Raw genomic sequence first — 13318 nt, 5'->3', positions numbered from 1 at the left:
CATGATATCCATAAACAAACCACAGAGAGGAATCAGGGTGAGCCACCCTCCATGACCTCCCTCTAAGGGATCTGAAGGCCCCTTTGTGCTTCTCTGCTCTTTAAAAAGAGTCAAAGTCGTTAAGATTACCCCTTAAGACAATACTACACAAGGTGCTGCAATAGCAACTGAGGGACTCTGTGAGCCCACCTGCCCCAGGCTCCGAAATTGGAGCAAAGAGTTTAAAGGAACCAGGTTCTGCATCAGCCAGTTGTTCCCTGTAGAAGTACGCGGATGACTGTCACAGTTGTCATCAGTGGAACATCAGGCCCTCTGGAAACCTCCAGGTATCTTGGTATGTGCCTTCTCTCCTCCCTGTCTCTGTGTACACACCTGCACATACACGACATTATCAGGTTTACTAGTGGCTTTATGAGCATTTACACACTCAATAAACATTCTTCTGCCTTGCAGATGTGCTAGCTGTTTGTAAATCCTTAATACTCTTCCTTTTGAGCCTGGAAGGGAACCAGGCCACCTCTACCAATACCATTCACTGTGGTTTATAGCTTGCAACTCCTTAAAAAGACTTTCCTCCCTCTCCCCTAAATCTCTACCCTTCTGAGTCATGCTCTGCACAATGCCTGAAGTCAGCACTTCACACAAACCAGCTGAAGCTGGTCTCGGAAAAAATGCAGACACACACACAGAGAGCAGGGAACAGCTACCAGCCGGGACCTGCAGCCTTGGCAAAGAGCAGAGCAAATTTGCTGGTGACAGCACCAGCTAGAAACGCAGATCAAGAGAGAACTTGGAGAAGCAGAGCAGCTCTCTGCTCTCCACCTCCCCCAAAGGCAAAGATCAGTGTTTGGGACACTAACTAGTCACCTGGGAAACTTGCACTGGGGGAGAGAAAGGCCTAGCACAGGCCTGTTTTTATCTTTGCATTACTCTATTCTTCAACCTACAGCCTAGATAAATGCACCCTTTGGCCTTGGGAATGTCCCCCAAATCCATTTTGCACTGATGTTATTCAAGGCCAGATGAGATTCCTACTTTCAGCATCAATAGAACAATCCTCAGGAGAAAACTGCTCACAAATACAAAGGCCAGGAGGTACCCCAGGAATACCTAATTTGATTCCCAAGTCTCATCCACAGTTACTCTCCTTCTCTTCCCTCCTCCTCTCCAAAGCAGCTACGAGGCTCACCACTCCCGTGAGGTCCCTGTTCCCTTTCACTGAGCCGTAGCCTCTCAGACAGTATCTTTTCCACTCAAGGATGAATACTCCATTACGCATTCCCATGCTCTCAGGGCCAACACCTCTGCTCTCTCGGGGCTCTTCCATGAAGGCAATGCTTGCCCTGAGCACTCTACCAAATGTCACGGAAGAAGCCACACCATTTTGAAAAGTCCCACAGGCTGGTTGAGGCAAGGTAGACAAGGTGCTTTCACAGGTCACTGCGGCTGCCCTGATCCAAGGACAAAGTTGTCCACTGAGGTGATCTGCAGTGGGCTCAGAAACAAGCCAGGGCAAACCAAAAGCAGTTCTGTTTTCCAGTATTCTAGTCCTGAGTAGCTGTGGGTATTTTGAGGAAAAGACTAAGCAACACCTGTTTAAGTAATGGTTAAGATGCGGAGTTAAAACTCAACCTGAGTCAGTAAGGAATGCACTGCAGGTCCTGCTCTAGGGGCTGGAGGACAGTAAATAATTCAGCATCTGCCCTACTTAGCCACCCTGGACAACCAGAGTCAGTGCTGGTCAGGCTAGGAATGTCCAGACAGGGAATGCAGCGGTTACATGAGTAAATCAGTCCCAGGAGATCCAAGAGCCCTGGATAATAGCCACCACACACATCCTGAAAAGCCCTCACAACTTTCAAATACAGCCCTGCCAATTCACTTGCCTCCATGCACTGGCAGCAGCGAGGTCTAATCCCTGATGTAGTGCGACAGCAGCCCCGCAGAGGAGCCCTCCTGCCCTGGTACCATGGAGGTACCGCAGCTGCGGAAGGGGATTGATGTCCTCTCAGGAGGGACTGACACCAGAGCCCACACGGGGCAGCTCATCCAGCTCCCCTGCACCCTTTTACGCTCGTGCTGTGTCACCCGCTCTGATGGGACATGGAGATGCTGGTTGTATTAGAAGGGTATGTTAAAACCTTCGCCGTCGTGTATGCTTTCTTCACAAAGGGTAAGAGAATTCTTCCCCAACATGCAACCAAGGATCACTTCCTCACACTAGCCACTTCACAGAGGAGCTTTTCCCACCACCATCTCACATGCTTGAAACTGTGATCTTCTAGGAGGTAATTGAGATTAAAGGGACGTGGAGAAAGAGATGAGCAGTCTCAAGGACCAGCCAGGAGAGGAGCCGCCCTGCTTACTCCCTTTTGATCTCCACAGAGAACACCACGGAGCTGCCCTTCTCTTTTGATGTGTCACCCTGCAGCTTGTTCTCTGGCAGGAGGGCAGGCCTGTTGCAGCATGACTGCTCCTGGATTTCAGCTGCTGGGGTAACAGTTGCATTTCAGCAGCTTCTGTGTGTTTCACAGACTTCAGAGTCTCTGGGTTGACCCCAGGGGTGAAGGGGAACTGGGAAGGCCACAGAGGGACACCACCCTCAGACTCAGCTCTAGCTAAACCACTGTCACTCACATGGAAGATGCATAAATGGCTAATGTGACAATAAAACAGCATTATTTACTACGGAATCGTGAAGCACTCCACACATGGAAACAGAGCAGAGGATCTCAGTGCCATGTCTAATCCTTGGCCCACCAGATACTGCTTAGATTAAGGGGGTTTTAATCATTTACAGAGGCGCTTACTGGAAGTGCATTCTGCTATGGAAACATGAGTAAGATCCCTCCTTACCTTCCTTGCTTCACAGCAAGGTCCCCACACCACAGCAAAGGAGTTTAGAAAGCTCCACTACTCTGAGAACATTATCCCACTGACTAAAACCTTCTGCTCAGAGTCAAGCCGCCCTGTGAAGGATCCAAGGACGGAGCGGTTTTGTTAAAAGTCAGGATAAAAATCCAGACAGCTGATAATAAGCATTTTGTAAGCCTGATCTACAGCTGATTGAACTCTGACTGTCTGGTGATAACAGATCAGGCCTGTATAGCATTTCATACTCACTCAAGAGCTTATCTCACCAGATGTCAGGTTATGCTTCCCAGTGAAACAGAGCACAAGATCAGAGGTCCAAAGAAAGGAGCAGCTCAGCCAAGCTCTGCAGCCAGCTACTGACAAACCTAAGAAAGAAACCCATACTTCCCAACCTAAAACGAAGGTCCTTTAGACCTGAGCCCCTCCAGTTCTTGCCAGAGCATTATAAGCATATCCTGACCCCAGATGACGACCCCAAGCTTTCTTCTTCAAACTCAAGACCCCTCTGGAGTCTAAACCTAGTGGGTAACCAGCTCTAAGGCAACAAGGACACTCCCACATAAAGTCCAAGAAACTGAAGCTTGAGCTGATAGAAGAATTGGTGGCAAGGCTCCTGCCCGTAATGCTCCAAGGGACTTTTGTGCAAAGGCCTGTGGGAAAGCAAACCTCCTGCCCATGTTAACACAAGCAAATCTAACGAGAGAACTGTGGTGCCTGCAATGAAACCCTGAAGACTAAAGAAGGATCCCAATGGCAGGAAAAACTTCCCACACACCACTTGTCGTTCACCTCTCCACTAGGCCCAGAGAGACTGCATCAAAGCTTTGGAGACTCAGAGCATTCTCATCCAGGCACCAAACTGAAGTGTACACAGCCGAGCTGCATCCATTTCCATAACCAAGAGGGCACAAAGAAGCCAACAATTAATCTTTTTGATCCCCTCTGACCTCCCCAGCGCTCCTCATTTGCAACAAGGCCAAACAGAACCAGCCTTCAGCACATCCAGAGCGAACCTCAGACTCACACCTTGGATTTGCGGTTGCTTTTCCCACCAAGCCCCCCAACTCTGCCAAAAGGGCTCCGTTTCCTCATACCGCCACCTCACCTAACAAATCAAAACTTTGCAAGAGAACAGGCTTACACCTGGTAGAGAAAAGATATCATATGTGTTTGGTTTGTGGCTGTTCTTTTCTCAGGCTTCCACACTGCCAGAAACAGATGCCTCTATTTCCATGGGCTGACACCTCTCACTTTTGTCCTTTAACTCACGGGCAGCAAAGTGCCACGAAGAACATGAATGAACTTGCCCTCAGCTGAGCAAAGGAAATCCGAAAATCTGCAGCTTCTGCCGTCCAAGCCTGTGGTGACAAGTTGCTGGGTTTCCAGCTAGAGGAAGCTGCTTGTAGGAGCAGACAAGTTGCTGCCCACTTTGAGTTCCTAAACTTGATTCCTCCGCTCTTGGGCTGGTCACACATTCTGGGGAAAGTTGAATTAAACAGTTTTTAAACCATGACACCATTTAGAAATGCTGATGAACAGCACCTGCATGTCTGTCAATACATATATGCGTAAGGGAAGCAGACAGCAGTGAGATAGGTGCCTAGAACAGTCATTTGTTCTGGCAGCTGTCAATGTTAAACTGATAAAATTGCTGCTGTTGCACCATACTTACAGACTAAACTAAACCCCACTGAGTGCAAACCTTGTATTCATCCAGCACAAGAATCCAGGAAACAACAAACCGTCTTCTTGGCATAAGCACGAGTTAAAGTTAAGAAAAATAAAAAATAATAAAAAAAGAAACTCATTGACTCCGTCTAAATCTTACTTCCTGCAAAGGCTGAAGGCAACAGCAGAATCATCCAGAAACCGGAACCTCCAAGTTCTCAGCCTCAACTTTGACATTAGCTTATGTGTGACTAGATGCTTCATCTCTTTTGCCTAGATTTTTCCATCCAAGGAAGGGGGATAGTTACCTGTGACTTGCTACACAGCAGTGGTGTGAGACTTAATTAGTACACTTTGAAGGTATGGTACCTAATAAGTATCTGAAGTGGCTGCAGTGATTATTATGGACAATGGCATAGCTCACAGCTTACGATACAGCTCAGCTCATCGGTACTTTTCATTCTCAAAACTGCTGTGCAAACAGACAATCAATATTCTACATCAGAAATCTCCACAGCGGTGTGTGGTTATCAAGCTCATTTTGTGGATGGAAAAACTGAGGCAAGGTCTGATGGGGCCCAGCAACAATCACAAACCACAGAGCACGGGAACTTCACAAGGTACTCACGGGAACGCCTTGCTTGCTGCCGGGATGGAACAGGGCAGCAGCCCGACAGTGCCATCGTAGTGCCCCGCAGCGTTCTGGGTCTCTTTGGAAATGCTCAGGAAATGCTTTGTGCTCTCTGCAGGTGTTGAATTTAGCAGGCTCCTGTAAGAACAGGAAAGAGCAAGCAGGATCTCTTAACTAACCCCACAACACAGATGCACATACACACACAAATAACATGGCACATGGTGAGCGAGCCAGGACAGCTACAGGACCTACACATCAGCACAGCCTGATGGCATACGCTCCCAGCTGAGCAGTGCGAGCACAGCCCTCCCTCTCCGTACTCAGGGAAGCTGCATCTCCCTTGATTTAGCAGCAGCAACCACCATCAGGTTGGCCCCATCCTTGGATCACGGAGATGAGCAAGCAGTACTTCCAGCACAGAGGCCTCTGCGCCGTCCCCTAACGCGGGTACCCCAAACTCTACAAGGGTCACCACCCCCAGAACTCACACAAGGGGCATCTGTTTCACCAGCTGAACAACAACCAACCAACCAACTTTGCCAAGTGCTCTCAGCAACAGAGAGACAAAGCATTGGTTTCCACCCTCATCTTTTATTTCATTCTGTCCTGCCTTCAGGAGACCTGGGAACATGTTTTAACCACATTGCAAAATGCAGAGAGTATATAAAAAAAGAAATTCTCCTGAGCCTTACATAAGCGCTGCAGTTGAGATCCATAGGCTCTCTTCTATTGCTGTGTCACAAAGCTGGGTTCCCACCTGTCTCATCACCCGACAGCTTCCTGGAGAGCAGAAGGAGCAAGCTGAAAAGAAAAGGAAAGAGGTGTTTGGGGTTTTTTTCCTCCTGTCTGCTAAAGGACTGGCTCCGTTTTGAGCCCTATAGTATGCCGAGAACTGCAGAAAGATTTATATTGCTGTTATTTTAAGCTGCATTTGTGGCAATATCCAAAGGACAAGAAACAAAGTGCGCTGCTGCACCAAATCCAAACAAAGCTAGTTTTGGAGCCATTTCTGAGACAGTGGGACATTGATATGAGCGATTTAGTAGTACAGACTTGAGAGACAGATAAAACGTCATCATACTGTTACATACACACTGGGCTGGCTTGCAGGTCTGTACATGGCCAGCATATAAAGGCTGGGAAAAAAAGCAAAACAAACCAAACCAACCCACAACCTATCAACAAGCAGCAGCCCAGAAGAATCCCCCAGGCAGCAGATACTGATCTATCACCCAGTGTATAAGGAACATAAAATAGGGTCTGTTTGTAGGGGAAGGTCATTCTAGATGGGTACAGGACAAGTCTCCTGTCTGTAACTTAGGGTTGTCTCCCTTCCTAGCAACCCTTCATAAATTTTTTCACAGGCAGGTGTGTAAATCCCCAGGGGAAAATGAAAGCGAGAAACCCTACTCACCCCTTTAAAGTTGAGCACTGAACAGATAAGTCCAGGTCTATTTTATAAATATCTCAAAGTTCAAAGAAAACAGCAACTAATATTGACACAACCCAACAGAAACATCCCAAGGGGCAAGGCTGTAGGTTGCATGATACTCCAGTGCCACCAGCTGCACAAGGAAGGACAGCACAAGGAAGGGGAGGCTGAGCTGCCCAGCAGCACTGGGTGAGCCAACACCCCGCCCCTCAGTGGCGCTTACCCATAGATTGTAATGAATGTCAGATGAGGTGCTTAATTACCAAAGTGATACATTTTATAAGCTGCAAGAAAGATCAGGCACTTGAGCAAACCCTCAGGAAAATACATGACAAATTGGCTCTCCCTTCACTCCCAGAGGGATAGTGAAATCAGCCCCAACTTAAAATTGTCTTCAAGAAAATTAACAGCTGCCACCACCACCAGGGAAGGCCCATTTGTCAGCAGCTGAGAAGGCAGAGGAGCTCTCGGGACTCCTGCTAGGAGTCCTAAACATTTTCTGCATAGCACAACACTGCTGAAGGCGCATTTATGTGAAGACCCTCAAAGCCCTTCTGCAACCTCGTCTCTTTAAACACACATAGACTTTTTCCTCAAGCCTATCCATGGATCCCAGCAGCTTTTCATCCACAAGGCTGTGGCCAGCCAGCCAGAACATGGCACACGCTTCACTCTCAGAGCTCACTGTGGAGGAAATCAAAGCTTTCCTTTCCCCTCCACTATCACTGCATGAGTAAATAACAAGAAAGTCCCAGTAAGGACAAAGTAAAACACAACCCAAGTTCCTCTCCACCCCTGCACAGAGGCTCACCTCGACATGAGAGCTGCTAGGCAAGAGTACCTCCTGGAGGAGAATTCCTCCTCTCCACTCTCTCTGGTAGCAAGCTCTCATGACGCAACACTTAGGGTGCATACCTGGGCTTCCCTCTCACCTCACAGTGAGGAACCTAGAAATTTGTAAGAGTCATCAGTTACCTACTTCTATGTGTCACAGTCTGCTCAAGAGAGGTTTTTAATCTGTTTAGACAACACTGTAGAAGTGCAACTCCTACTTCCTATCAGAGCCAACAAAACCACTATGTATGAACTAAAGCTAGTAGGGATATTAAACCAAGAAAAATGAAGTTAAAATATGGCATTTTGCTCATCTTCTTTCCTCTTAGATTTTACTGACAAAAAAAAAAAAACCACCAAAACCAAACAAGCAAAGCCTAACCAAAACCACAACCCTGTGAAAGCTGTAATACTTTAACCTTAGCCAAACACAACTTCAAGCTTACCAAAGTCTCATTTGAGCCTGTAAGCCTGACAAAACTATAAACTCAGTTAGCTGGGATGGCTTAGGTGTTAAAAACAATGTAAACAAAAAGAAAAATTAAAAAAACAAACACTATTTACAATAAAATTAAGTTACTTTTATTTCAAGGATATTATTACAAAAATCACTCGCTCCGTTACACACTTAAACAAGTACATGCCCTACCATATAAACCCCTCACTCCACAGAAATCACACCATTCTCAGCCTCCCAGGCACACTCCAGGCAAGCCTCATCAGCAAAGGTGCCCTGATCGCAGCCCGACCAGTATCATCGGACCACAGACTGGTTTGGGTGGGAAGGAACCTTTACAGCTCATCCAGTCCAACCCCCCTGCCCTGCACAAGGACAGCCTCACCTAGGATGAGGTTGCTCAGAGCCCCGTCCCACCTGAACTCGGACGTTTCCAGGGATGGGGAATCCACCACCGCTCTGGGCAAGCTGTCGACCAGACACCCTCTGCCAACGATCCAACACACTTGTTCATCACTGGTAAACCAGGTTATATGTTTTCCAAGAGTATTTTATACAGAAGACGTGACAAGCAGCAGAACAAACAGTGCACTGCAAGGGTCCACAGAAATTTGAAAAGCTCCTTTCCTTGAAAAGCTCCATGGACAAAAGAGGCATGTTCTTTCTTCTTCCAGGGAATGTTCTTGGTACGTATACAATGCACACATGTAGCAACTTTGATTTCAAAAGCACTTTCTAGGAACAGCAATCTCAGAACTCACAAGGTAGGTTAAAAATGCCACCGCATTTTGCGGATGCAAAGAAAAAGAGTCATTAAAAAAAAAAGTCACACAGATATTTGCCTCCAGCTCCCTTGGAGGTCAATGTCTGGCCCCAACAGGGATTTAGGAATTCCTTGATCTGACTCTGTAAGCAGCAAGCACCTCATTGCCTACGAATTCATGAATGTGAAAGACCGTTTATCAGTTACTGCTCCTGTTCTGAAGGCCCCCTGCCCTCACAATTTGAGCCATTTGATTTAAAAAGCAAGAGGCTTCTGTCCCAGCTGGTGCTCCCAAAGCAACACACCAGCTCCATGGCGCAGTCCTTCGTTAAGATTTGGGTTATCCTCTCCGCCATATCCCCGTTGATAGCAAGAGATCGGAAGTGATCAAAGTCATTTCTGCCCAGCTTCCGCAGGCGGCGTGCAGCTGCCCTGTAGCACTTCCAGGGCTGAGGTTCAATCAGCAGGTACGTGCACAGAGAGGAGAGGAACGACAGGAACTCCATCAGGCCGCTATCCCCATGATTCAGGTGGATCCACATGGTCACAGACATGCAAAATACGATGTCAAAGGTGGAGCGGCCAAAACGGCTCAGGTAGGAGCTCAGGAATGGCTCCCTGGCACTGGAGTCCATGATGTCCAGGTTGGCAAAGGATATGGAGGCAGGAAAGGGGCTGCACTGCCGAGCCCTCTCAATCAACACCGGATCAATGTCACAGCACAGAAGGTTCAGATCCGTTCCAGCTGCAGGCTGCTCCAGGCTGCCTTTGCTCTCCTGAAGGCCGAGGAAATGCCTGTACAGAGCCACACTTAGCTCCTGCAGAAAGCAAAACAACAGGGGTTCATGGGGCCTACGCTGCTTCAGTAACACATACCAAGCACACAGGAACCAACTCTCAGCAGCAAGGCACAAGTGCCACCTCAAGAGCTTTCTCTCGAAGTTCAGAACAATAAGCGCACCAACGATCTTCCTTTCTGTAGCAAAAAGCATCACGGTGTTCCTGACTACTGAAAAGTCAACTAGATACTGGAACGAAAACTGTATCAGCCCACACTTGGGGTTTTGCTCCAAAAACTACAGGAAAGATGTGTTTTAGTACAGGAATCTTGCTGGATATCCCCATCCAACGTGGGGGTGAAGGCTTCACTGACTTCCCTAAGGAAGCCTCCGAGTTCCCCCGTGGCACCAAGAGCTACGTATCTTGCCTGAATTAGAGTAAAAATTTCTTCTGCCACTGCTAAAGTAGAAGACACTCCCTGACCATCAGATTGCTGCTTAATTGTTAACACGAGAGCTTTCCTTTGAATTTCCTTCCACAGAGTGTGCCACTAAGTGGAAAGCTTATTAATATTTTACGGAATGAGCTCCGATGAGACGCCCGAGTGACACCGGCCGAGCTCGCCGCCCACACAAGCGGGCAGAGGGTGTCCTCTAGTGGCAAAAGCCTCTGCAGCTCAGAAGAACCGTACTGAGACCATTTTCACCTGACCTGTTCCACAAGTTCACCTGAAATAGGATCTAGAGTTGTCCTTTAGATAATGCCTTAGGCAGACTTTCAAACCTTCTGGCAGGGGGCTGGGGGAAGAGAAGCCATGGAAACAGCGGTACTATTTTTTTCCCCTGCCAGAATGCAACCTCATTCTGAATGAGTAATTGTTTCTAATACACTGATAAAGTCTCCATCTGAAAAAAAAAATATCTTAAAACATTATTAAATTAAACACTGCATCAAAGATGCACAAATACTTCTGAGTTACAAGACAGCAAAGCTACACGCTAAGAAAAAGTCGCGAGAAAAAAAGCTGAACTAGGTAAAGAGAATAAACTTTCAAAATGGGCAATTCACCAGCTCTGTCACAAGATCCTCAGGAGCACGTGACCAGGATTTTAGTTTCAGGTTCTGTCTCATGGATAAATGATGTGATACTACACAATACACAACCGATTACAGTTTCTTGCCTCAGGTTTGTCCAGTTCCCTTGCTCTTAGGGGTCCTATACCAACTCTCTGGTGCTCAGGACACACAGCACCCACTGACAATCTCCTGAGCCCCACCAGTCTCATGCTGCACACGACTTGTGTGCAGGACTTCTGCTTTCCCACTGTGCCTTTTACACAGGCTCAACCCCATCCCAGGCTGCTACCCCTGCCCCGCTGTTCTGGGCTGCTCCATTCCTCCCCAACCCCACAGGTCATTGCTGCCTTCCCCACTGCCCCCACCCAGTCTTCTCAGTCCTGCCCCATTCTTTCCCAAATCCCAAGGGAGTGCCTCCCTCAGCCCTCCCAGACTTCCCTCCAATGCCCCAACCTCCCCACTCTGCCCCAGTGCCCCCAACACCCCACCCCAGTGCCTCCCCATCTTTCCAATCTGTCTCCCAACACCCTAAGCTCCTGCCTGGCCCAGTCTCCTCCACCTGTCTCACCACCTTGGGTCAGTGCCTTTTCCAGTCTTCCCAGTTTGCCCCACTGCCCCTCTCCCAGGCCCTCATCCCCACCCTCCCCATCTTCTCAGTCTGCCCCCACCACCAGTGCCTCATCCCTAATCTTTTCCATATGCTGGACCATCCCCCAAAACCCAAGACAAGCGCCTCCCCAGTTTGTCCCACCACCCCCCAATTCCGCAGACCAGTGCCTCCCTCCCGTCTCTCCCAAAGCCCCCCCAAACTCCAGATCAGCACCTCCCCTCAGGCCTTCCCACAGACCCCAAACCCCCAGACCAGCACGTCCACTCAATCTTTCGTGCAGGCCCCCAGTCTCCAGAGCAGAGTCTCCCCCCGAGCCTTTCCAGTCTTCCCCACAGCCCAGACCTCCAGCCCAGCGCTCCCCCTCCCGCAGGGACCCCCAGGCCCGCCGCCCCACGGCCTACCCCTCCCGCTCCCGCCGAGGCGCCCTTTTACCCCCGAGTTGCACCCCACATCGAGCCCCAGCACCGGGCGGGCCGCCGCGGGGAACAGGCTCCGCAGGAGCCCGCCAGGCAGGAGGCGGACTCGCCCCTCGGGCGGGTGGAAGCGGGAGTAATTCGGGAAGTTGCCGTAGGGAGCAGCGCCAGGCTCCGAGGCGGGAGATCCTTCGCTCATGGGCGCCGCCATTTTATCCTCATCCCCGCGCGCCCCGGGCGAACACCGGACGTGAGCAGAGACGTTCCGGGGAAGAAAGGTTCCGGGAGGCGAGCATTGCCTCACCGGGCCCATTTGAGTGAAAAGATGAATGCTTAGAGATTTTGTGTAAAAACAGCCTGTCTGGGCCCCATCACACGAGGGCAGGCTGAAGCAGGAGAGCTCCAACAACCCAGGCCCTGCCACCTTTGACCCAGCATTGCCATGGCGACGCTGCGGCCTAGCATGGGGGCACAAGCCTTGGGGGTCGATCTTGGGGTCCCCCCCTTTCAGGGCACCTCTGCGGAAGGGCCCTGGGGGTGCCACTGCCCCCAGAAACTACCCAGATAGAGCCAGAAATTTTATCTCTGCTTTTGCTCCATGGCAGTGTCAAAACCCACCAGAATCTGGGCAACCCAACTCAGCCAGTGCTTTCCCTGTTTATAAAAGCTTTACAAACTTTTATACAAGTGCTATTTAAATATATATATAAATACTGTATAAACATTACTTAAATTACATTTAAACACGGGATAGCCCAGGCCCCCATAGGCAGGCAGCTGGCAGGAGGTTTTACAGCAGAAGTTAAAGGAGGACAAGGGTTGGCACGGGGAAGGGTTTAGGGTCAAGTTGACAGAGGGAACCTGCATTTTATTTCACGCTGCTTTTTTTTTTTTTTTTTTTTTTTTTTTAATCACATTATGAAGAGCAGAGGGCGCCAGGAGCTCAGAAATGCAGGTGAAGAACTCCTGGGCCCTTCTTGCATGTTGCTCCTGCTGTGGAGGCAGCAGCAGGGATTGGCCGGGATACAGGCTCCATCTTTCCTTGAAATACCCCAAGCCTGCAAGGGAAGGAAGTCAGAAAGAAGTGCAAAAGTAAATAAAAATTGCCCCCTTTCCAGATGGTGGAATTCAGGTGTTTTGAGGTCTCCTCTGCCTCACCCTGGCTGCATTTAGAGCCCCCAAATTCCTGTCCCGTGGTTATATCCCTTCCTCTTTCCAGCATCCTTCACACCTTGATGAATCTCCCCATCACCTTCCTTGTCCCACATCCCTGTATCCCACCTCTGAATGGGCCCACTTGAAGCCAAATCAATTTTTGCCCCATTCCTCAAGAGCCAAGTGTTGAGATTTGAATCATCAGCCTTTTATCCTGTTTGTGGTAATTACAGGACCAGCTAATGATGCCTCGTAGAAATACTCATGGCCACCTTATTGTTTGCAGAGAAATGCTCCGCTTCAGTTATTTTTCCGCGACTGCTGTCCCACAAACAGCAGCAAACCACAGGGCAAAATATTTTCCTTGCTGCAGAAAATGCATCGGTGGGTGGTAAAGTGCAGACCAGCCGTACCCTGCTGTTTAGCCAGGCTCCTTAGGAAACAAATCTCACCCCCAACTGTGGGCACAGCAACTCCCAAAGAGCACGAATCTGTCGCAAGAAGATGCTGTCGCTGGGATTTCTGTCCTCGGAGAGCTCCAACAGCCTGGGCTAATCAGCCCTTTGGAGCTGATGGAGAGAGAGAGGAGTTTTCACCTCCTGGTGCAGGCACTCATTTAGG

At 49.1% G+C, this 13318-nt stretch overlaps 1 protein-coding gene across 1 annotated transcript; it reads right to left on the bottom strand.

The window, feature by feature from the left end:
* Positions 1-8001: 8001 nt before the first annotated feature.
* On the bottom strand, positions 8002-11994 carry BCDIN3D (BCDIN3 domain containing RNA methyltransferase). The gene is made up of 2 exons (XM_080368005.1): positions 11562-11994; positions 8002-9480 (listed from the first exon to the last, which is right to left on the bottom strand). Exons 1-2 carry the CDS (start codon positions 11853-11855, stop codon positions 8866-8868), a joined length of 909 nt encoding a protein of 302 aa, XP_080224131.1. The 5' UTR covers positions 11856-11994; the 3' UTR covers positions 8002-8865.
* Between the last annotated feature and the right edge of the window lie 1324 nt (positions 11995-13318).

This window comes from Falco punctatus (assembly GCF_963210335.1).
Source record: "Falco punctatus genome assembly, chromosome: 18".
NCBI classification, from domain to species: Eukaryota; Metazoa; Chordata; class Aves; order Falconiformes; family Falconidae; genus Falco; species Falco punctatus.
Note: the sequence above shows the minus strand (reverse complement) of the source record. Positions and strands in the feature narration are given on the sequence as shown.